The following is a 26,695-nucleotide window of genomic DNA, read 5'->3' as shown; positions in this document are numbered from 1 at the left end:
ATTACACCAAAAGGGTAAGGACACAACAGTTCACCTGACACAAGACTCAATCCAAACAATACACTTGATTTCATGTGCATTTTACATTTACTGTATTTTGCCGCATTTGTTGATAATGAAATCAGAAAATACTCTTGATTTGATATTAAGATAAAAATGGATTGGACCTTTAATATACCACAGTATATAGATATGTAGAAATAAGTTTAAAGGCTGAAAATGCAATGATGACTTGACCTCATAAGACCAGCTAGTTACACCTAGCATATGTTTTAGACACAAAATAGGCCCACATATTGATTTTATGCAATCGTCATGCCACATTTCTCTTCATCCATTAAAACGGTTAAAACTATACCCAAAACACTAAGATAATAACATGTCCCTTGGTCTTTTTCCCAACAAAGTCATTGTACATTTTAGATAAATATATGAAATCACTCGCTAAATCAGTATTCGCTAGTTTATGAAATAACAGCAATCCCACAAATTCTTGGGTTTATTTATGTGCGTTGCTAGGAGCCCTCTGCATGTAAACCTATAATAATGGTATTGTAATGACTGACGTTTCATTCCCAAGGCCACACCAGATGCCTGCCAAAGCTGTATCTAGGGGATTTCTGGTGTTTGGATTTCAATGCAAAAAGAGGAGACCTTGTATGCTTCTCTGTCTCCCACTTCAGGCTCGTATTTCCAGTGAACCGAGCACACCTCCCCCCGAGACCACTGATCGAGCTCACATACAAGCTCTGGGATTGAAATGGAGGACTATCAGAAGCTTATGGTTCAGGTTTGTAGTTGTGTCACGGCTAAGTTACTTGAAAGAGAAAGGTCTTGCAGGTGTCGCAGATGCGTTATGTTTTGTGGTCCTCTGTAGCTCAGCTGGTAGAGCACGGTGCTTGTAACACCAAGGTAGTGGGTTCGATCCCCGGGACCACCCATACACAAAAATGTATGCACGCATGACTGTAAGTCGCTTTGGATAAAAGCGTCTGCTAAGTGGCATGTTATATTATATGTTATTTCAAAACACAGGACAAAATAAAAAAAATAGTTATGCTGGAAGGAATCTAGTGAGGGTGCAGTTCGCACCAAGACACTGTCAACCAACCCCGCTCTAGGTAGAAGTTTCCCTTAACAACCGATCTAGGACCAGCGTACCCTCCCCCAGTCATACCTTTAACCATTAGGTTAAAATAGCTAAACTGATTTTAGATCAGTGTCTAGGTGCAACTTAATCCTATTCCACCAAACCCAGATTATCTACAGCTAAGCCCCTCCTATCAGACCTAGACACAACAAGGTTGCTCTTAACATCAGCCATAGGCCCAACCACATCTCCGAACCAAGGGAAGCAATGCATTAAAAGGTAATAAGCATTCACTGTTGGTCTCTCGCAGAGCCACAGATAAACATAGTTTAGCCAACTGGGTTTGAGATGTTGAATTTCCATGGGCAGCATGTTGGCACCAAAAGTCATATGACATCACTATCCAATTAGAATCCATATCATATTATTGTTATTATGGAAGGCTTATAGCCAAAATGGAGGGAGGTTTGCCGAACCCTGGCGGGGCATACTTGTGAACTTTTGCTAAGACCATTGGTTTAAAGCATTGGTCTTAAATGGCTAGCTGCCAACTTTTCTCATAGGCCAACCTGGCAAAATTAGCCACGATGCTGGGGATACCTATCAGAGACCTTAAACGGTAGCGACACCATCCAATTGCATTTGTTAAACAGGTCAACTTGGCCACTAGAGGGAGATAGTTAAACTATCCAGCTAATATATGCCATTCATCAGATGTTTTTATCCAAAGCGACTAACAGTCATGCATGCCAACTGCTTGGTTTAGTTTGTTACCAATGGTCTTGGTAAGTGGAGTGTGCCAATATACAGTGTACAAACCATTAGGAACATATTCCTAATATTGAGTTTTCCCTCAGAACAGCCTCAATTCGTCAGGGCATGGACTCTACAAGATGTCGAAAGCGTTCCACAGGGATGCTGGCCCATGTTGACTCCAATGCTTCCCACAGTTGTGTCAAGTTGGCTGGATGTCCTTTGGGTGGTGGACCATTCTTGATACACACAAACAGTTGAGCGTGAAAAACCCAGCAGCGTTGCAGTTCTTGACGCACTCAAACCGGTGCATCTGGCACCTACTTCCATACCCCGTTCAAAGGCAATTAAATATTTTGTATTGCCCATTCACCCTCAGTAGCTAGGTTTCCATCCAATTTGCAACAGATTTATGCAAATATTCTAAAATCTGCATTTTTCCACCAGAGACGTTTCCATTAAACTGACTTTTTGCAGATAAAAGGCTGTGCGTGATGACGTAGTGCACATAAGTAACTTATCCGTTCAATTCCGATGTACCGGATGAAAAATACAAGTTAAATGGGTTTCTATTGCATTTTTTTCTCTGATGGTTTTGTCACAAAAACTGGAGCATTATTTAGCAGATGTGCCAACTCTGGTATTGTCACATGCGCTCTAGCCAACAGCTCCCAGATACAGTGTGGGTAGGCTACCTACATTGAGATTATTATGGATAAGAGCGGTATTACATTTACATCATTTAGCAGATATTACTTGTATTTGTCAAATGGCAGCCAAGCATCGATCATCATGTCACCAGAATAAGACCCTCGATATTTATTGGAAAGGAGCATAAAGCTCATTACCTAACACACTGACCACCCAGTGAAGTTCATCATAACTTATGTCATCTGTAGCCTAATAAACTGCATGATTTCCCCGAGTCGTAGTGGGAGAACCATACACCATATCATCGCGTGACTCTAAGTTTACTTCAATATGATGGTTATTATATCAATATTTGCACATAAAGCCATTTCCACCGACATTTCTCGCATAATTTATTTTACCAACAAAAAGATCCCACCATGTCGAACAAACATTGACGGCATTTATAAAATTGTTTCCATCTGCCCGGTCGTGACTTGTTTCATGCGTCAGGTAATTCATTCGCATGAAATGGTTAGACGGAAACGTGGTTACTGGCACTCATACACTATCCATGTCTCAAATCTCTCAAGGCTTAAAAATCCTTCTTTAACCAAGCTCCTCCCTTTCATCTACACTGATTAAAGTGGATTTAACAAGTGACATCAATAAGAGATCATAGATTTCACCTGGATTCACCTGGTCAGTGTCATGTAAAGCAGGTGTTCCTAATGTTTTGTACATTCAGTGTATTTTGCATGATGCTTCCTTGACTAGGCTACTGTACTGATGTTATACAAAATTCAAAAGGCAGTAAGGCACGTTTACGCATATATACAAAATGCCATGTTTTTGCTCACTACTTCATACACATTCATGTGCTTTTACAATATTTTGTTATTATTTTTTAAAAGAGGATTATGCAGTTATATACGTATCTACATCCATCGTAAAAATATCGAAGATGATGGTGGTCTTGTCAACTGGTTGTATTTTCTCCTGACCATTATGACTGTTTGGTGGCATAGTCCACTAAGACAGTTGGCTCAAAGTTCAATGGCTGTGAGTTCAAATCACATATGGGGCAAGTTGTTATTTTAAGAAAATATCGCTCCACTGCTGGTCCTCAAATCAAATAACGCATATGTGACGAAGTAGATAATTATAACAATCCATATAAAACGACGTAGGCCTACATTTGGTGAACACATCCATGCAATATGATTATTAGGTCCTAGCAATGTGTTTGGCTGAAGAAGGCTGAAGAAAGATGTTCCTTATGGAATTCATTCTTAATCTTCATTTTCAAGGTGATGACTGCATTTTTTTCTCTCAACACAATACCACAATGAATGTTAGTCTACATTTCAAAGGAAAAAGTATCACCCATTGGGGGATTAAAACTTACGGCGTAAGTGGTGATAGATATCAGGAACTAAGCACCTTACACGGAGTTAATTGTCAAGACACGTATTTGCACGTGATGTAGTTAATTTGATTATGAGAACGTGCAATGGATTTCTGGTAAGGATGCTTTAGTGAAAAAGTGTTGGGATCAGGTCCAACTACGTCGACGATTTTAATTGGCTGATAAGGATTTAGTCACCGGATATAATTATCTGCTCAGCTAGTCGGCCCCAGCATCGTGGCTAATTTTGCCAGGTTGGCCTATGAGAAAAGCTAGCAGCTAGCCATTTAAGACCAATGGTTTAAACCAACGGTCTTAGCAAAAGTTCACGAGCATGGCCCCTATGTGTCTGTGGCTCTGGTCTCTCATACACAATGTCATCCATTGTCTGAAGCAAAACCCAAAAAGGGAGGCTGTATTGATATCATCATCTGATCTCTGTGCTCACGTGACCCATCATAGACTGTGTTTAACAGAGAGAGCGAGAGGGGATCAGAGAGGAAGAGAAGAAAGAAGAGGCGCTTGAATGTGAGGGCTTACCTTCTGTAGACTTGTGGGGTTCAACTGCGTTTTGTCTATTATCTTCACGGCAACCTACGGGGGAAGGAGACAAACAAAAAATTGACATTACACACCAATCACATCAGGCCAAAGCCATGTGACATCACCCATTTTGTGTTTGACAATGGAAGGTTTTGATCCTCTAATCCTAACCCAGGTTTACCGGAGTCTGAGGAGCTTCTGAGAGAGAGGCTGTGTCACAAATGGCACCCTTTCCCCTGTATAGCGCACTACTTTTGACCAGAGCCTTATGGGCCCTGGTCAAAAGTAGTGCACTATATAGGGAATATGGTGCCATTTAGGACAGCCAGAAAGTTATGATGAAATGGTAATTTAGCATCATGGTTAGCACAACACAAGGTGTGCTTTCCTCAGAACAGAGGGATCAAGTCGCCGGAGTGCAGATTCGACAGCCTTGGGTTGGTAACAAGCTTAAAATGGAAAATCTATTCAGGCCCAACTCTTTCTGTCTGCCGGCGAAACAAAACAGATAAACGCTGTCCCGGTTACGGAGGCTGCAAATGCACAAACTGATGAATGTTTTGAATGGAGGACAGTATGAGAATGTGATTTGGACGCACACACACACCAACACTCACTGACACAGACACACAGTGACACAGCAACACCCACCAGCCCCACACACAGTTGTGGTGGTTGTAATGACTTTCCTCAACCATTATATCAGGCTGAGACTGCTCTTAAAAATGTCTAGAGATGACTGCTGAGGTCTATACAGGCTCTGCTGGTTCCTTTCATATTGGTAAATAAAAATGTATCCTGGCCACTGAGTGAGGGATCTTAAAGGAAGCATACATGCTCATAGTGAAAGGCAGTAAGTAGGTGGCCATTTCATCTATTGAGGTCTAGGCCAGAGGCTCTCGTGTCGATCCATAATTTCTAACCATTAAAGAGACAAGTTATGGTCCAACAGTTAAAGCGACACACTCCTTAATTTGACTGTGGCTGCTTTAAGGACAATGAATCAGAGGGTTGTTGGTTCAAATCTGAGCTGGTGCAGTGCTGCTGTTTTGTCCTCCTGGTGCAAAATATTAACTGCTTCATAAAGTGGAATTGAGAGGAGGAATAAGTTGATTTATTTGGGCCTGTGTTGGTGTACTCATCAGCAAGAGCGTCATTTAAAAATACACTATAATAATTCACTGGCAGTTCCATTTGTCCAGATCCACCCCCACAGATTACAAACCAGTCAAAAGGGCTGCCACTGCACTTGAGGTGAAAGTTACAGATTGCGCCTTTAAAGACGCATTTGAAATTCATTTTAAAGCGTAGCTGAGATAGGTTGCATCAGTCCCCAAGACTACAATCAACCATAATCACTATAATCAACACACAATCACTTTTGGGATAAGAGATGAAACTAGCACAATGCAAATCATAGGCACCGTAGAATATGCCTCCCTTGCAAACAGCAGCCTCTCCTCTTCTGAAATATGGATATGTAATTGGACACCATTACTGGGTAGAAACAGCAGGCTTCCGAGACCATAAGCGTTCGCATCCTATCATCCTGAGTAGGCATACCGGAATGTTTTATTTTACACGTAACAACCTCTCACTCAATGCTCTGGTGAGAGTACTGACGTACATTGCATCAATAATTTAACCTATACTGTGGCTCATGCTGGGTCAGCGTGCCAAGCCAAAGTTATTTCCATTTCAAAAGTAGACTTTAAACTGCGCTGAGGTTTTGGCCAACGCTGAAAGAGAATTGTTGAGTGGTTGAGGTCAATGGGTGGTGAGGGCAACCAGTGCAGCCATATCTTGTTAACTCTTGATTTGTCTTTAAGTGGCTGACAGCATTTTAGCAACATCAAATCTGATTAAAATCTGTTGATATACACCCCCTGGAAGAATGCCACTTTTTATTTAAAAAAATCTGACAAGCGACCACTTAGATATGGTCATTTTCACGTTTTCATAAATTCTTAGAATGTTTGGTAATTACATATACTAAGGCACTTTTAAAACAATTATAGCAACAGAGTGGGAAAGCGGCTGTGCGTTTGGACAATTAATAGACACTGCACTAAATAAAAGCTAATAAAAACATCAGTCTCATCCAGGACCGGAGTCTACGCAGACCAGCGCACCATAGCCAGTTGGCTCAGTTGGTAGAGCATGGTGCTTGCAACGCCAGGGTTATGGGTTCGATTCCCACCGGGGACCAGAACAAAAAAATATTGGATGAAAATGTATGCATTCACTACTAGCGCTAGGGCAGTCATGACATTTTGTGAGCCGGTGATTGTCAAGCAAATAACTGCCGGTCTCACGGTAATTGACCGTTAATTAACATAAACACATTTAGCATAGCTTACAAGTCATTGATGCAGACCTTTGGAACATCCACATTTTAAAAAGTCTAATAAATCCATATAATATAGCCTACGGCAGGGGTGTCAAACTCATTTTAGCTCAGGGGCCACATGGAGGAAAATCTATTCCCAAATGGGCCGGACCGGAAAAATCATGGTATATATAACATAAAAACAACAACTTCAGATTGTTTTCTTTGTTTTAATACGATCAACATACAACATAAAGCTGGAGCCTGAGGACAGTGTGTCCAAAATAGTACAAGCACAACATCACTATTAATCATAAAACACGTCAAGTTTATTTGAAAATTCTAAAGAAAAAGAACACAAACACACAATGCCTCAGTGATTAACAGAACCGTTTCACAGATCACAGAACTATATCAGGGTGTCATTTCTCAGGCAGAAATGTAGATAAAAATAATGAAATCCTGTTCCCCAAACAAGTGCAAGAACCACAGAGTCAAGAATAGGTTAAATATACAAATAAAATAAAATCAATTAAAAACAATAGCACATCAACATAAAAACATATAAACATAAATCTGAAAGCGTTGCTCAAACTCCCGTAACAGTCCCGTTATTTTATCTTTGAACCGCTTCATGTCTGCCACATGTTGGGTCGCGCACACATTTTTCAGACAGGGGAAGTGAGCTGCATCACCACCGGCAAGTTGCGTCTCCCACAATGACAGCTTCAACTTGAAAGAACGTATGCTGTCATAATACTGCGTGACAACTTTGTTGCGCCCTTGCAGCTGTTTGTTCAAGTTATTCAGGTGCTCTGTAACATCCACCATAAATGCAAGGTCCGGCATCCATTCTGCGGAATGAAATTCTAACACTGGTTTGCCCTTTTCTTCCATGAACTGTTCAATTTCTTCTCGTAAATCAAAGAAACGCCTCAGCACAGCACCTCGGCTTAACCATCTTACCTCAGTGTGGTATGGCAGGCCATAGATGTGGTCTTTCTCTCTGAGAAGGCTGTCAAACTGACGGTGATTCAGGCTTCTGGATCGGATGAAATTAACAGTTTGGATGACCACCTTCATGACATTATCCATCTTTAATGACTTGCAACACAAAGCCTCCTGGTGCAAAATACAGTGAAAAGTCAAAAAATCACGTCCTCCATTTGCAGATTGCACTTTCTCTCTGAACTTTGTCACAACGCCTGCTTTTTTTCCCGATCATTGAGGGCGCACCATCTGTAGCCAGGCTGACAGCGTGGGACCAGTCCACTCCGACCCTGTCCAGCGCGTCGACGAGTGCGGTAAAAATATCAGCTGCTGTCGTTGTATCTGTCATCGGCACCAACTCCACGAACTCCTCGGTGACGGTCAATGTGTCATCAACTCCGCGGATGAAAAAATGGCCAGTTGTGCAACATCTGTAATGTCCGTGCTTTCATCAATTGCAACCGAAAACGCAATAAATGACTTTACTTTTTGCTTCAACTGGCTGTCCAAATCCACTGAAAGATCGGAAATCCTGTCTGCAACTGTGTTTCTTGTCAGGCTGATATTTGCAAAAAGCCTGCCGCTTTTCAGGGCACACAATCTCCACTGCCTTCATCATGCATGTTTTTACAAATTCACCCTCACTAAATGGTTTTGAAGCCACTGCGATTTCATTAGCAATGAGGTAGCTAGCTTTCACTGCAGCGTCACTGATGTCTCGGCTGTGAGTAAACACAGACTGCTGTTTCTTCAGACCCGCCAACAGTTCATTCACCTTCTCTCATCTCCGCTGTCCTTGAAAGTTGTCATATTTGTCGGCATGAAGACTCACATAGTGGCGACGAAGGTTATATTCTTTCAGCATAAATAGGATGACCATTTTTCTTGGAACACTCTGCGTCCACTTTTCTCTTTTTTGACAGAGACATATTGGGGCAATGAGGGTGCCAAAGCACATAATGTTAAAAGTAGAAGCCGTAATAAATATCGCGGGCAAAACAAAGTAGCTCATTGGCTGCATGTTCTTGACCTACTTGCTCTGCCCCGGTATAAACAGTTTGCTTGCTTAACACAATTGCTATTGCGCCATCCAGTGGACGCAATTGGAACAGCAGTTTATTTTATTGAAAAATTGCATTTTTTAATTTTTTTCAAAATCATCTCGCGGGCCGGATTAAACCCGTTTGCGGGCCTGATCCATTCCCGCGGGCCGGACGTTTGACACCCCTGGCCTACGGCATCACAATAAATCCATTATTTATTTTACACAGATCTGAAGAAAATGTAGTCTATTTCAGAAGAACAGAATAGCATACTCTGAGTTGTCCTTATGTTAGGCCCTGATCTGGCTATATCATATCATATGGCTGTGGGCTACACTAGTTCATTTAGCAGACAAGATTTGGTTAGAGTTCCGTGGCATTATTTTATAGTATGAAGAATACGATTGAACATAGCTGAATAAAATAGAAAGGATATTTTCTCCAAACGATTTGAGGGAGTGCTCACAACCATATGTAGAGTGGTTAACAAAGAAACAGGTACTCCAATATGATTAATTTAGAGTTATTTATGTAACTTTAGTTGTGATACAAATGTTGGGTTATATGTTTTGATTTTTAATACATTTTAAGGCTGCATGATGCGACTTTAATGATGATTTGAAAAAAGTCGCATGAAAGACATGAGCTCTGCTTTGTTTTTTTGCACAGGCTGTACACACTTCATGCGTCTCTCTCATTCACAATTTGACAAGCACTTGATAATGCCTCAAATTCCCGGCTACATCCCCTTTGTGAGACCGTAATGCCCCCTAAAAAAATTATGCCTTTTGCGGCCAGTGGCCATTGTGCCCTTAGGCTGAATATAATAATTATAATTCCCGGCTGCGTGCCGAAGCACCTCTCACTCACATGGCTCTCAGTCACATGATCTGGTCTTTCTCACAGGCTATAAGTGAAGACAGACACATCGGGGAAGCAACAGCGTGCGTCCTTATCCAATTCCGAGGTGCATATTGAAGATATTGGAAGAACTGTCCACATTTACTTTTCGTCAGCCAATAAGATGAGTAGGCCTAACGAACAGCAAAAGCACTAGCCTATGTCAATCTACTATCCACCATAGCACAAAAGTTGATCTATTCTATTCTGTGCTAGAAATAAATACTCCAAACATAGTCTGGGACAGTTGTGGGATGCGATAGATCCCAAATTAATACAACCACTAGCATAAAAAAAAAAACATTTTTTAAGCAATGAGCCTGATGCAACAGATCAGAACGTTTAACTTAAAATGTTGATAAAAATATTAGGCTATTTCTTCACATTATAAGCACAGCGATGCGCACACGGCAGTAGGCTATAAGCGCAAATGTTCCACTAGCAAGAAAATACCATTCTCAAAAGTGAACGCAAATGCGATTATGCATGTAATGCTTTTATAACAAAAAGGTGCATTTTTATGGTGAAAATTATCTTCCCCAAACTTGAATTACACGTGCTGCATATATATGCCAGTTAGACTCTACACCCGGTGTAAAGCGGATTTATGTGCTTCATTTTAAGATGTTATTTGGCCACTTTAGTTGTGATACAAACCTTAAAACATATAGGCCTATGGGCTAGGCTACATAAGGTGTGCGACTACCGATTTGAAAAAGTCGCAAAAAAAGTAATGGCTGTTTCTTGCCTTAAGCTGGGCATCATTCACAAGTGATAATATATAATTCACAAGTGATAGTCTGATGGGTGACAATATTAGCCTATTCTTGATTTAATCTTGTCTTTACATATACTAAATAATATATGTATGAAGTTAGTTTTTATTTAGAATAGACCACTATCATGCACCTGTCTCGAAACAGGGACAGGGGAAAAACATACATGTATTCTATGCAATTAAATAGCGAATGGAGGACGCTTTTCCCACAGTTCATTTTCATGTCAGCCGGGTAGCCTATACTCCTGTTGTAAAGAGAAGCAATGTGCTTAATATTAGGAAAGTTGAGAAATAAATATAGTAGGCCTAGCCTATAAAAAGCTGATGGGATCCTCCTCTTTTTAATAGAGGCCATCACTCTGTTTTCTCACACAATTACATAGCCTATAGAAATGTTGGGCAATATGAGCTCATGGGCTCTCATGAAGTGTTTGATTAGATTTTCGATTACATTTGCATTCATGTGAGAGTGATTAGAGGGACAATAGAGTGCTGAGTACCAGGCAGTTAGCAAGTTTGGTAGGCTACTAATGACCAGCAGCAGCATCAGAGCTTGGAGAAACCTAATTAACGTGACTAAACGGTCATGTGGAATTTGACTGCCTTCATGACTCTTGACCACCGGTGTGGCGGTAATAGGTCACCGTAACAGCCCTCCTCAATACTGTAAGAGCGTCTGCTAAATGACTAAAATCTAACTACAGTAGGTCTTTATGTAAACAAGCCATTTGCCACACATGCCTGCCATCATTCACTTTGAACTGGACTGTGTGTTTACAGGGAGTTGCGACTTTAGTCTAAAGATAATTTAGATCGTATTCGCCAAAAGCCACCTGAATGGATTATTGCAAATATGTCAATACCATGGGAGTCCTTACATTTGTGAACTTTACAGTCCTATTGATCAAACAACCATGAAAAGGTAGGCTCTCTCTCCCTCAGTTATGCACATCAACAACTAATGTTAGCCAGAGCAAGATGAGCTAAAATCTAACGAAGGAACCCTCTCAAACTGTTTCAGCTAGTTGGCCGTCAAAATTGCACTGATACACGATGGGAATTGTAGCCTATTCATCCTTCTGCAACTTGCCTGCAACCAAGCACCCAAACTAACTGGCTAAAGTTGTCTAGCTTGCTACTTCCAGACACAAATGAGAGAACACCTTACTCTGACCATGGTTAGCTAGACTGTTTACATGTTATCTAGAGAGTTCGTGACCAACTATTACTTTTATGGCCTGTGTTTACTGACACCGGTCATATTCAGCCGGTGTTGCGCGTTCCTAAATTAATATAAGTCTTACTCAGACGAGAAATTGTAGTAGATAGCCAGAGTGAATTTGCGAACGCAAGAGATATGCTAACTGGATAAATGTAATTGAAGTTCTTGCTAGCTACTGTAACCAAATTATACCTGCATCTCTAGCTGTGCATAGGCACCAAAAAACGATGAGTGAAAAAGTGAGTCACTCACCCACTCCTCCAATAACATCCTCCTAGCAGCTAGCTAGCTAGCTAGCTCGGCTCCGTATTTTTAGCTTGCTGCATAAATAGATACGCTAGCCTATTTTCCACGTTTTGACTGACTTGTGATCATTGCCCTTACTAGTTTGATTGTATTGTCATTCCCAGCCTTAGTTAAATTAGTCAGTTTTTGTCCAAAATATTGAGTAATGGAAACTAAAACAGTGCATCCCGAATGGAGGCAGCAAACAATGTACCAGTCCAGCTGTGATTTACAACCTGATAGCAATATTTTTTGGACTACCAAGAAATGTATCGGTGAATTATTTTAATCATGCATTGAACTGCATCCATCTATTCTGCCAACAATGTGTTAGTGTTTGTTAAACTACTTTTAAGGTCAGAAAAACAGATTTTCCTTTAACATCTGCTTTCATAGAGATATGGGACAGTACTTTGGTACTGTAGTTCACTCAGTCTTTTTGAGCCCATAAAGCAAAAATCCAGAGAAATTTGGACATGCAAACAATGTAAAAACTTTAGGAACTCCCCACCTCTGTTGATTCTTTACAAATAATCGCCAAGCTATTGGCATGAATCCAATGTCTAAATATCTCCATGTGTACCAAACAAGACAGACAATGATGCAAATTTCAACAAGGTCAATAACAATAGCAAACTTGACATGCCACGCGTGAGACCAATTCGAAATAACGGAAACTGGGTTATTTTCTGTTTAGGCATTTCAAATAAAACACTCAAGAGATAGAATCAACATGACCTTTTAGAACAGGGATCATCAATTAGATTCAGCCAATTGTTTCTTAAGCAGACGGTCAGGAACATAATTACAAATAAATTATAAACAGATAATATTTGACTAAAACATAATCATTTCAAACCTTGCTTACATTTGTGTACAATCACATATATCTCTCTATTATACATTGGAATACTTTGGAAAAGACTTTCAAAATTAAAATCACTTGGAGCTGATTTGGTGTTTTTACAGTCCTATGTCCAACAAATTCTTATTATATTTTGCTCAGAAAACTTGGGGGGGCCATATAAAAATAAATAAATATTTATTTTTTATCACCTCTGGGCCGTCAGTTGTGGAACAGTCTTAGAAATATTTGAAGGCTGTGTTTCTAACTCAATCGAGTAACATTTCAATGCCAGTGTTGTCGTAAACCATTTGATTATCTGTTCTAATTGTCTGTAGTGGGGAATCTATATTGAACAAAAATATAAACGCAACATGCAACAATTTCAACGATTTTACTGAGTTACAGTTCATATAAGGAAATCTGTCCATTTAAATAAATTCATTAGGCCCTAATCTATGGATTTAACGACTGGGCAGGGGCCAATCAGAATTAGTTTTTCCCCACAAAAGGGCTTTATTACAGAGAAATACTCCTCAGTTTCATCAGCTGTCAAGGGTGGCTGCTCGCAGACGATCCTGTAGGTGAAGAAGCCGAATGTGGAGGTCCTGAGCTGGCGTGGTTACACGTGGTCTGCGGTTGTGAGGCCGGTTGGACGTACTGCCAAATTCTTTAAAACGACGTTGGCTTATGGAAGGGAAATGAATACTCCGCCAACAGATCTGGTGAAACATTCCTGCAGTCAGCATTCCATTTGCATGCTCCCTCAAAACCTGCGATATCTGTGGCATTGTGTGGCAAAACTGCACATTTTAGAGTGTCCTTTTATTGTCCCCAGCACAAGGTGCACCTGTCTAATGATCATGCTGTTTATTCATCTTCTTGATATGCCACACCTGTCAGGTGGATGGATTATATTGGCAAAGGATAAATGCTCACTAACAGGGATGTAAACAAATTTGTGCAAAACATTTGAGAGAAATAAGCTTTTTGTGCTTATGGAACATTTCTGGGATCTTTAATTTCAGCACTTTACATGTTGCATTTATATTTATGTTCAGTATAAGTAACTTTAGCAACATTGAATTTGAAAACACCAACAGTTGTTTTCCCAGACCCTGGTTACGCCTGGGTTAATCTTTGTCGAAGTAATCAGTCCTAAATGAAAAGGAATCACAACCAAAAGACCAAACTGCTAAATGACAGCGGCAAATTCATAATGGAGGAAACTTACTTCTCGTCCTGTCAGTATATGCCGGGCCAGCTTGACTTTGGCGAAGTTCCCCTTGCCAATGGTCTTGAGCAGCCGGTAGTTCCCGATGTGTGGCTGCTCCTCCGTCGTGGACGCCACAGAGTTCCGACATCTCGGCAGGCTGTGCCGACTCCCCGACTTGGCCGGCGGGGCTGGGGGCTCCTGGTAGCCCTCCACAGAAGTGTGCTGTAAGAATGTAACGTGTCAGTTTTTTTATTTTATTGAACAGATAGAGGATGAAAGTGCGGAACGATAGAGAGGTTGTGTCAAAGGGGAGTAGGCCTGATTCAAACCTATGGCAACATCAAAGTCTCTTCATCACAGTCACAAAGCTAAACAGCTAGCGATACTATATCTGCTACATAAACCAGGTTTCCATCCAGTAAAGTACGTCAGATAATAAATATCACGACAGGCCTGACGGAAACAGCAAATTTACTGTAAACTTTCCAAATGTCGACAAAACAAATAAGTTAGACAAGGTGGGATCTTTTTGTGCCGGTAAAATTAATTATGCGAGAAATGGCAGTGGAAACGCTTTTAATGCGCAAATATTGATTATAGTAACCATAAAATTAAAGTAAACTTGAAGTCATGTGATATGTTGTGTGGTTCTCCCACTACAACTCGGGAAAGCATGCAGTTTATTAGGCTACTGATGAAATAAGTTATGATGAACTTCACAGGGTGGTGAAATTGAACAGTGAAGAGCTTCAGGCTCCTTTCCAATAAATATTGTGGGTCTTATTCTGGTGACAGGATGATCGATGCTTGGCTTCCGTTTGACAAATACAAATAATCTTGCTCTTTTGGCACATTCACTATAGCCTATAACGCAACATTTTAGTGACAAAACCATCAGTAGAGTTGAAAATGTTATTTTTATGTGAACTACGTCATCACGCACAGCCTTTAATCCGCAACAAGTCAATTTGATGGAAACATCTCTGGTGGGAAAATACACATTGTTTTTATGCAGATTTTAGAGCATTCGCATAAAAATATGTCGCCAATTGCATGGAAACCTATCTAGAGACTTAAAATGTATCACATTGAAAGTAATGATGTTCTTTTCTACACAGATCAGTGACGATCTTCCCTGAACTTCCCAATATCTCCGATGCATTTCAATCCACTTCAAACCATACTGAATTTTAAGACTGTCATAACCCCAAATAAAAAAGTAAACACTGGCTGTTGATTCTAACACCTTTTTCACAGGGTGAGGTCGCAATAATTTGGGCCCAAAAATGTGAGTTACTGGAGCTCAACTTGTTGACCTCGTATCTTACCTGGATATGTGATCTGACTGTTTACTTTGAAACCCTGTCAGCTGTACCCATGGCACGCGTAGCAAGAATTTAGGTGTCAGCGTCTACTTCCGAGGTGGCCCATGTGTGACGCCTTAACCTCCTTGACAATATCGGACAAATAACTTTTTAGCAACCACAGGAATTAGTGACCCATGTGTTTGTTAGTGACACATTGATAGTAGTTCATAGACATTAATACATCAATGTAGTAGGTAGGCCAACATACAGTACTATCCAGTGTGTATACTACACATCTCCTTCGTTTCCAAAAGTCCACATTTCTTCCCACCACCATCTTCCCAATAGCAAGTACATGGAGTTTCTAGATGTTTCTTTCCCCCGATAAAGACATTGCTACTGGGCACAAACCTCTCAACACACAGTTCCTATTACAGATGAATTCAGATTGTGTGACTCTGGTCTTCACATTATGATGGACTGATGCCACCGTAATGTGAAGCCTTTTTCAGCTTGATTGAATGTCACTGTACTGTATACATAAGCCGTGGGATTGTAGTATACTGAAATACTGCACGATCAAATTATGAAATAGTAATATGATTAACTACACAATATTATGCCAATGGCTTCATGATAATGTAACAGGGAAGGAGTGTCAGGGATTAGCCCTGTAACAATTGTTAAAGTACATTTAAGCTGCCGAGAAGCGCAGATATTTGTAATGACCATACTTCTCCTTGCACCACATTGAATTCACATTCATCCGCTCTAGTTCTAGCACTTTGGTAGTACTGCCATTCACCTTATTTTAGTTGTAGTTTGGTTGAAGTCGGAACAAAATCAGCTCCTGATTGCAATTAAGTTTTACAGAGTCAGACATATTCTCCATATCATTTCAACCCTAGAAGCCCAGACCTACCATCTAAAACAGACGTTAGTTAGCGTGATTAGCTACATTTCTTGTTAACAACTCTAAGGACACAGATGTCCAAGTGAAAAAAGATGTTGTGGCAAACAGCTGTACAATAAAACACCAATTCACCTAGACGTTCCTGTACCCAGGCTGCCAATGCTGGGGTGCATTCAAAACGATTTGCTATGGAAAACATTTTACAAGCGAAAAGTTCAGTTAGGTCCCTACCCGTTACGCCCATTTGCTTTTGTCTCTCACTGGAGTAATGTATCACTGGTGACTGTGTGAGTGTTTGTCCCAATGTAATTGGCGCAGGAAAACCTTGCCTAAAAGATAGGGCAGCACTGTCGTACTTGGGGACACAAGGAAGTAAATTATGGTAATGATAGAATAAACAAGATGACCCATGACCCGCCATTGTAAACACTAACTGAATGTAATATACAGTGCATTTGGAAAGTATTCAGACCCCTTGACTTTTTCCACATTTTGTTACGTTACAGCCTTATTCTTAAATTGATTAAATAAATGTTCCTCAATCTACACACAATACCCCATAATGGCAAAGTGAAAACAGGGTTCTATACATTTTTGCAAATGTATTAAAAATAAAAAACAGAAATACCTTATTTACATAAGTATTCAGACCCTTTGCTATGAGACTCAAAATTGAGCTCCAGTGCATCCTGTTTCCATTGATCATCCTTGAGATGTTTCTACAACTTGATTGGAGTCCACCTGTAGTAAATTCAGTTGATTGGACATGATTTGGAAAGGCACACACTGGTCTATATAAAGGTCCCACAGTTGACAGTGCATGTCAGAGCAAAATCCAAGCTATGAGGTTGAAGGAATTGTCCGTAGGGCTCCGAGACAGGATGTGTCAAGGCACATATCTGGGGAAGGGCACCAAAACATTTCTGCAGCATTGAGGTTCCCCAAGAACAGTGGCCTCCATCATTCTTAAATGGAAGACATTTGGAACCAACAAGACTCTTCCTAGAGCTGGCCGCCCGGCCAAACTGAGCAATAGGGGGAGAAGGTCCTTGGTCAGGGAGGTGAACATGAACCCGATGGTCACTCTGATAGAGCTCCAGAGTTCCTCTGTGGAGATGGGGGAACCTTCCAGAAGGACAACCATCTCTGCAGCACTCCACCAATTAGGCCTTTATGTTAGAGTGGCCAGACAGAGCCACTCCTCAGTAAAAGGCACATGACAGCCCACTTGGACTTTGCCAAAAGGCACCTAAAGGACTCTGACCATGAGAAACAAGATTCTCTGGTCTGATGAAACCAAGATTGAACTCTTTGGCCTGAATGCCAAGCATCACGTCTGGAGGAAACCTGGCACCATCCCTACGGTGAAGCATGGTGGTGGCAGCATCATGCTGTGGGGATGTTTTTCAGCGGCAGGAACTGGGAGACTAGTCAGGATCGAGGGAAAGATGAACGGAGCAAAGTACAGAAAGATCCTTGATGAAAACCTGCTCCAGAGCGCTCAGGACCTCAGACTGGGGTGAAGGTTCACCTTCCAACAGGACAATGACCCTAAGCACACAGCCAAGACAACACAGGAGTGGCTTCGGAACAAGTCTCTGAATGTCCTTGAGTGGCCCAGCCAGAGCCCAGACTTGAACTTGATCGAACATCTTTGGAGAGACCTGAAAATAGCTGTGCAGCGACGCTCCCCATCCAACCTGACAGCGCTTGAGAGGATCTGCAGAGAAGAATGGGAGAAACTCCCCAAATACAGGTGTGCGAAGCTTGTAGCGTCATACCAAAGAAGACGAGGCTGTAATCGCTGCCAAAGGTGCTTCAACAAAGTACTGAGTAAAGGGTGTCTGAATACTTATGTAAATGTGATTTCCCTTTTTTAAATACGTGCAAACATTTCTAAAAACCTGTTTTTTCTTTGTCATTATGGGGTATTGTGTGTAGATTGATGAGGGGGATACTGTCCGAACGCACTATCTGGAGAGGAGAAAAATGGCTGTGGCCTTGGGCCAAACGCAGGAGTTGCTGTTAGCTATTAACCGTTTGCCTCGACGCGGTTCGTTACGGCAGATGGGAAAGGGACGGTGGTGGGCAGAGCTCACAGATCATTTAGCGACTGCCGACTGAATGGAGGGTCATAAAATCAGATTTGTGGGGTGTTGTCCAGGAGTGTCTACTTCAGAAGGGGAGTGATGAATTGCATATAATAGGTAATTCCTTGAAAACATACAAACAGGTGGGGCTGCACAACTAACAGAGACAGCAGCATAGAGAGATGGAGCGCTGTCATTGTTTTTTTTATCCATCCTTTGGCAGGAGCCTTGTGCAGTTGTGGGCTAATTTGTGAGCAATATCAACACACTACTAGTCACCTCCATATGTGGGCTACCATTTACAATCAACCAAGAAAAAAATATGATAAACAAAGAGGGATAGATGAGGGACAGCCCTTCAATAAAAATGGAAAGCATATCATTATACAAACAGACTGATAAATAGTCAACAAAATAGGTAAAGTTGGAAAATGCTTAACACTGTGGCAAACTACTATAATCAACAATATTATCATAATGATAGTATTATACTGTATACTGCTATTATAATAACCGACCAGAACGTTGAGGTTTCACAGACCAAACTTCCTCTCGTTTCATTACAGTATTATTATTACTCCTTTACTTAGTCTAATTAATCGCAGATGTTTGATGGATGGTTTTTCAAATCAGCCCATTACACGGCACCAGTGCCCGTTGTTGCTTTTTTCCCATCCAGATAGTTCATGTTGGCTACCTTCTGAATGGGGGTTAGGGGCATTTTTGGTGTTTGCCCTTGCTTTTAGCCGTTCGCCACTTATTTCTGCTCAACTTGCTCGTTCACGCTCGCATGGCTCGCTAAGCCCTAGCAACGAAGCATCGTGTTTTGTAACACACATTTTTCTGAATTCTCCTTCCTCGTCTGCCACTCAACGGTCTGATCACTAAAGGCAAAATGAAGCGCTCAGGTCCTGCTACCTTCACTCCTGAGCCTGTATTCATAAAGCATCTAAGAGTAGGAATGCTGATCTAGGATCAGGTCCCACCGGCTCTTATAATCTTATCCATTATCTTCTAGAAGGCAAAACTGATCCTATATCAGCACTCCTAATCTGAGACACTTTATGGATATTGTCCCTGATCTAGGATCAGTTTGGTCTTTTATATCAAAATGAATAAGAGGGGGGACCTGATCCTATATGAGAATTCCTACTATCTACTCTCAGCTACCTAACTGTACCTGTCCTAGTAAACTGCAGGGCTTCCTGACAAGTGGCATGTTGTGTAAAGAAGCTGCCTTAAATTCGACTATTAAATTATTCAATCATTCAAAAGGCCTAAAAAAACAAGTTGGCCAAGATTAAACATGCCTTTGATTTATCATTATATTGCCTGCACTGATAATAATCAACATAAAACTACATTTGAACAGAGGATGCATAAAACATTTATTTGCTCTAGCTCTGATGCAGGTCAACACTTGGGTATTCTCAGTCAACAAAATGGCTTTGAAAAGAAAGCAAAGAAGACTGCAATTGAAAGTGAAAGTTGAAAAGATATCTTTACCTCCAGCTCACTATCAGATGGGAGAGTATATCCAAGCACTGGCATCAGCAGTAATATTGTCACATTGTCAATAAACTGCTCAGTCATTGGAAGCTATCGGGCACATGTCACCACTTGTAAAACAGTGTATATATAAATAAATAAGATGTTTTATTGTCACAGACACTGGATAGGTGCAGTGAAGTGTGTTGTTTTACAGGGTCAGCCATAGTAGTACGGCACCATTGGAGTAAATTCGGTTTAAGTGCCTTGCTCAAGGGCACAGAGATTTTTAACCTTGTCGGCTCGGGTATTTGAGCCAGCGACATTTCGTTTACTGGCCCAATGCTCTAACCACTAGGATACCTGCCGCCCCCTTCTACTCAGAGTACCCTTGTACTCAGTGTGACATAGCCTACTCACAGTCTCACACTGTACTAATTTATTTCCTGAACTGAGGTTGACCCGAGTCTATTACTGCAGTAAACAGAGGGAGGTGTGTGTGTGTGAGAGAGAAAGACAAGTATTGACAGTGTCAGGTCTGAATGAATGAAACAACGGCAAGGACTCACTCCAGCTGTGGACTCACTTCCCTTTCAATGCCAGGGTTTGTCTCGCACAAAACACGACAGAGGGCTAGAGCACTGAGGAATTACCTCATAAAATCAACATTTTACATTTATGTCATTTAGCAGACGCTCTTATCCAGAGCGACTTACAACATCCACCTAGCGCAGAGGCTCGTCTAACGGGAACAGACTGAAGGTCATTGCGAGGGCAAGAGAAGTTTATTTAAGCTACTGAGGAAGCTTTGTCAAGTCCATTGACTTTGGCGTTGCTTTTTATTCGTTTCCACCTCTTGGGGATTTCAGAATCAAAGTTTTGAAAAATGATTGTCCAGTGTGGAAAAGTGATTCAAACAAATGTATCTGAAAAGGGACTACTTCAAGAACAACTGTGGGAACTAATATGGTTTGACCTTCATGACTTTCTGTGAAACGCTCATTTAAAACTTCAAACAGCATATCTATAGATACTGTACATCTATTGACCTCTGAACTCAAGAGGACATTTTGAGAAGGAATATGGTCTTGTTGAACAATATCAAAACCACACAAGGGTTGCATATCAGCTTATTACCTGTGCTCATTTTGACAGTGACGTTAAGGTTAAGCTTCACAAAGTAGGAAACTGTAGCCCTGCAAGGACATGAGGGAATTCATTTGCCAATTCCTCCCGAGCTTTGAAAGCAGACACCTTCCCTTACCATCTTCATGTCACCTAGAGCGCAGATGTCTGTAGGGGAAACTCCTTCCCATAACTCCATTATGTAATTTCACCAACATTATCTTCTCCCTTGCCTTGGCCCTGAGGGAAGCGTTGATCAAATGAATCCAGTCAACTGCTCCAGCTCAAACCTCAAACGTGGTCAATTTTGAGGACGTAATGCAGGCATGCCACAATGGCATCCGGCTTCAAGGTTCCATTGATAAGCTGTCCGACCATGCAGAATGACAGAAAACTGGGATACACATTATCTGGGACCACTGTTGTTGCCACCCGTATCTGGGCATTCGTTATGAACCTCTTGTTTTGTTTCTCTCACAGATCAGACAGATGGTTGAAGTCGGAAGTTTACATACACTTACGTTGGAGTCATTAAAACTAGTTTTTTCAACCAATCCACAGATTTTTTGTTAACAAACTACAGTTTTGGAAAGTCGGTTAGGACATCTACTTTGTGCATGACACAAGTCATTTTTCCAACAATTGTTTACAGACAGATTATTTCACTTATAATTCACTATATCACAATTCCAGTGGGTTAGAAGTTTACATACACTAAGTTGACTGTGCCTTTAAACAGCTTGGACAATTCCAGAAAATTATGTCATGGCTTTAGAAGCTTCTGATAGGCTAATAGACATAATTTGAGTCAATTGGAGGTGTACCTGTGGATGTATTTCAAGGCCTACCTTCAAACTCAGTGCCTCTATGCTTGACATTATGGGGAAATCAAAAGAAATCAGCCAAGACCTCAGAAACAAAATTGTAGAACTCCACAAGTCTGGTTCATCCTTGGGAGCAATTTACAAACGCCAGAAGGTACCACGTTCATCTGTACAAACAATAGTATGCAAGTATAAACACCATGGGACCACGCAGCCGTGAGACCGCTTAGGAAGGAGACGCGTTCTGTCTCCTAGAGATTAACATACTTTGGTGCGAAATGTGCAAATCAATCCCAGAACAACAGCAAAGGACCTTGTGAAGATGCTGGAGGAAACAGGTACAAAAGTATCTATATCCACAGTAAAACGAGTCCTATATCGACATAACCTGAAAGACTGCTCAGCAAGGAAGAAGCCACTGCTCCAAAACCACCATTCACAAAAGCCAGACTACGGTTTGCAACTGCACATGGGGACAAAGATCGTACTTTTTGGAGAAATGTCCTCTGGTCTGATGAAACAAAAATAGAACTGTTTGGCCATAATGACCATCGTTATGTTTGGAGGAAAAAGGGGGCCGCTTGCAAGCCGAAGAACACCATCCCAACCGTGAAGCACGGGGGTGGCAGCATCATGCTGTGGGGGTGCTTTGCTACAGGAGGGACTGGTGCACTTCACAAAATAGATGGCATCATGAGGAAGGAAAATTATGTGGATATATTGAAGCAACATCTCAAGACATCAGTCAGGAAGTTAAAGCTTGGTCGCAAATGGGTCTTCCAAATGGACAATGACCCCAAGCATACTTCCAAAGTTGTGGCAAAATGGCTTAAGGACAACAAAGTCAAGGTATTGGAGTGGCCATCACAAAGCCCTGACCTCAATCCTATAGAAAATGTGTGGGCAGAACTGAAAAAGCGTGTGCGAGCAAGGAGGCCTACAAACATGACTCAGTTACACCAGCTCTGTCAGGAGGAATGGGCCAAAATTCACCCAACTTATTGTGGGAAGCTTGTGGAAGGCTACCCGAAACGTTTGACCCAAGTTAAACAATTTAAAAGGCAATGCTACCAAATACTAATTGAGTGTATGTAAACTTCTGACCCACTGGGAATGTGATGAAAGAAATAAAAGCTGAAAGAAATCACTCTCTACTATTATTCTGACATTTCACATTCTTAAAATAAAAGTGGTGATGCTAACTGAATTTTTACTAGGATTAAATGTCAGGAATTGTGAAAAACTGAGTTTAAATGTATTTGGCTAAGCTATATTTAAACTTCAGACTTCAACTGTAGCTACCGACTTGTCTGGTTCGTGGTCACAGAGACTTTCCAAAAGCTAGAGTTGCATGTGGGCTGTATCATCTGCTGCACTTAGGGTCATCTTTTTCTGGTCTTCATTTTGGTATTATCATATCAATTAGTTTAAGATGCAAATGCAACATTGACAATGGGAGTCACATGCATTGAGCTGTGAAGCAATTAGCTTTACGACTTATGCTAATTTCCTCCTAATTAACATAAGCGTACCAGAATCTGAGCTTTATTAACTGCTGAAGTAGATAAACTTGACAATATTCTTTACGTTTCCATCCAACTGAGCCTCCAGTGGCTGCTAGTAAGTGTATGCAACACTTGTGCTTATGCAGCGCCAAAGATTATCTGTGTCGACCATTGCAGGTCCCTTGCGGGCACTAGCTATAAACGTTGCCATATGTGCCACAGGTTTGCAAGGTGACTCTGCTACGCATCAAATGTGATCTAAATGGAACAGGGCCAGGAGTGGGTGCATACTGTCAATCGTAAACACATTTACAGGACACCAATGGGACCGTTCCTTTTCTTGCTTCACCCTTACGGGTCAGGGCTATGGACTGATGTGTAATTTATGAAAAATGAAATGCATTAGTTACATTTCAAGAAATGTCTGCAGTTTATGATTCATTCCAAGAGGACTATTCTGTGTAAGTTAAGCTGACCAAGGGTAATTTCATTTGAAAGGAGCTGTAGAAAGTTAGCCATACTCTGAGGCCCACTGAGAGCCATGTTCTCTTCACAAAGGGGTTATGAGTCAATATTTTTTACCAAACGGTTAAAAAGAGATTTGTTCTATGAGAAACATTTTTCACTGTAGGCCTACATTTCATCATTGCACCCAGTCTCAAAGAGATTGCTATAACGCTAATAATCAGTTCCTGGGAAGCAGAAGATGCTAGTAAAAGTACGCAACTGCAGTTCTCTGCAACGTTGAGGGCAATGCAAAAAAATTACAGCAATCTGATACAAAGCAGTCCACTTAATTCAAATTAACAGCAAGCTATAGGCCTAGGCAGCAAACAATTGAGTAATGCCATAAGCGTGCATTTTCGCGTTAATTATTGCGCTTGTGGGGCGACAGGTAGCCTAGCGGGTAGGAGCATTGGGCCAGTAACCGAAAGGTTGCTGGATCGAATCCCTGAGCTGACAAGGTCAAAATATGTCATTCTGCCCCTGAGCAGGGCAGTTAACCCACTGTTCCCCGGGCGACGATGACGTGGATGTCGATTAAGGCAGCCCCCGCACCTCTCAGATTCAGAGGGGTTGGGTTAAATGCGGAAGACACATTTCAGTTGAATGCATTCAGTTGTACAACTGACTAGGTATCCCCCTTTCACCGGCCAACTAGAGAAGGAATTATTTAGGGGGGTTGAAGTGACGTTTAGAGGTTGGTAAGATTTGTTAACATCAGACCAAACCCAGGGAAAGAACTTCATTCAGATAGCCAGTCAATGTAAAGACTCTTGACAAACCCTACCCTTAACAATAAACATGAGAATACCTGTTCATGGTTTTGTTATTTTCATGCTATCCAGATGACCGCAGTGAAAGTCACTGAGGAGTCTCTTCTCTGTCTGCCAACGGTAGATTCAGTTTCCATTCCTGGAAAGCAGGTAGGCACACCAGATGCTCTATCTATGGTGCTTTTTATGAACAGCGATGACACCACTAAAATTCCAGCGTTTATGTGACAATGAGCGCACTGCCTGGACACAGCATTCCAGAGAGGTACATTAGCCCACCCCTCCGTCCGCCTCTTAGAAAGCCTCACTCCTTTCTCAGACCCCTTGACGATTGTTATGCAATTGTTGAAAGGCCAAGCAGTAATATGGTAACCTTCAGTGAACACCGCTCTCTTTCAATCTCACTTTTTTTTTACAGGGCTAGTTACTGGTTCCTTACACCCAGAGGGCCGTTAGTTAGTAGCAGTGCATTGCCTGCGGCAACAATGGGCGGTCTGACATCAGCAGAGGCAAGATAGTCATCCTAAAACCACACAACATGGAGGTTTTCTTTATGCCAATCTGATGGAAAGGGCAACCCCCCTCCCCCCAGAGGTTAATGTTCTTCTGATTTATTATCATAATTTGCGTAGCAGACCAAAGGTTTCATTTATGCACAGGAAGCAACTTTACACATCCCATACAGCGATACAAAATTATGAGCCCTTGCACTTGAAAAAAACACATTTGTCAATTCTTAGCAACACGGTCCTGCTTTTGATAAATATTTGATGAGGTTATTTCCATCTCAATATATACATTTTAATATGTGGAGAGAGGAAGATATTTGGCGAATGCAGGGCACACAAGTGGCGAACGTAGGGCACACAAGTTTATGCATTACATTGATTCAATGTGGGGGGTGGGTATTGAAGCCAGCCAAGATACATTGACCTGGCCCAGACAAGTTGCAGTGGTCAGATATTCATCGACACAGGTCCAAAATACTTTTCACCTGCATTTAATCACATTACTCTAATACAAGCTCTCCTAGAAGATTTAACACAAACTAAAAGCAAATGCCCCCCAACTTATTCCAAGCAGTCTTGAATACAGTTATCATTTCCTTTAGGAATTCACAATGTTTCACTACATAGAACAGTGCCCTGATTCTTTAGACCGCAATATCAAGATACTAATCATTAGCCTACTATTACGCTGAACATTCAAAGACAGTGATTTGCAATTTATTTTTTCGGTATTACACAATGTCAAGTAATAGGGCACTTAACTGGATTGTAATGGAAATCGGCCCTGCTACTGCAGTTAAGAGGAAAGAGGACCCAGTTCTGTCAACTTGCATGTCTTCAAAACCCATTATCTTTCAGTGCAGTATTTTACAGAAAGTTGACAAACAACTCGTTCTGGAATCAGAAATGAAGTAAAGCACTTCTTTCCCCTTTTCAATTGGCTTTTCCCCAGACTTAAGCTGGTCATTTCAAACATAACACAGAACTGAACCGTGATATCTGTCAAGAGTAACTACGCTTTTGATGCCTGCCTTTTCAACGTTAGCTGACCTCAATGTAGGAAACGCTTTGAAATGAATGTGTATTTCAAGGATTAAATTCTTACCTGCTTTAGTCCCAATAAATTCATATGGAATGATAGCAACACAAACAACAAAGCTGTGTAGAAGAATGCACAGTTCTACTGTAGCCTACTGACTTCAAAATATATCATTCCGACAGCATGGATCAATACCTCACAGAGAAAGGGCAGTAGCACTTTCCTTTTCCATTTGGCATGCCATGCTTAAATGTATTAACTTATTTCATTAGTCAGCCATTAAATCTAGCTTGTATTGAGGCAATAAGCAGACTAGAGACAGACAATATAATAATAGAAGTGATGTATAGCTTCACAAAAAAAAAAAATGTACAGTCATGTGGCACTCATGGAATGGAATGTCATTCATTCAATGAGCAGTGCATAGATCACAACAATCAAGTATTCGGCCTATTTGCTTGTGAAAATGTCAAGGGGTGCATTTGCTACATACATTTTTTGGATGGCCCACTGATTGTTGACTGTAGATATTTTGTATCCAAATTAATACCAAAAACAGCAGTCCGCAGATATTGCTGACCCAGTTC

At 41.2% G+C, this 26,695-nt stretch overlaps 1 protein-coding gene across 1 annotated transcript in view; it reads right to left on the bottom strand.

The window, feature by feature from the left end:
- LOC121572366 (serine/threonine-protein kinase MARK1) overlaps window positions 1-26,695 on the bottom strand; it is a 79,018-nt gene that overhangs the window by 46,639 nt on the left and 5,684 nt on the right. Inside the window, 2 exon segments of the mRNA XM_045205552.1 lie at window positions 4,422-4,475; window positions 14,050-14,253. Coding sequence (XP_045061487.1) covers window positions 4,422-4,475; window positions 14,050-14,253 — 258 coding nt within the window.

Source organism: Coregonus clupeaformis, chromosome 20, assembly GCF_020615455.1.
Source record: "Coregonus clupeaformis isolate EN_2021a chromosome 20, ASM2061545v1, whole genome shotgun sequence".
Lineage (NCBI taxonomy): Eukaryota > Metazoa > Chordata > Actinopteri > Salmoniformes > Salmonidae > Coregonus > Coregonus clupeaformis.
Note: the sequence above shows the minus strand (reverse complement) of the source record. Positions and strands in the feature narration are given on the sequence as shown.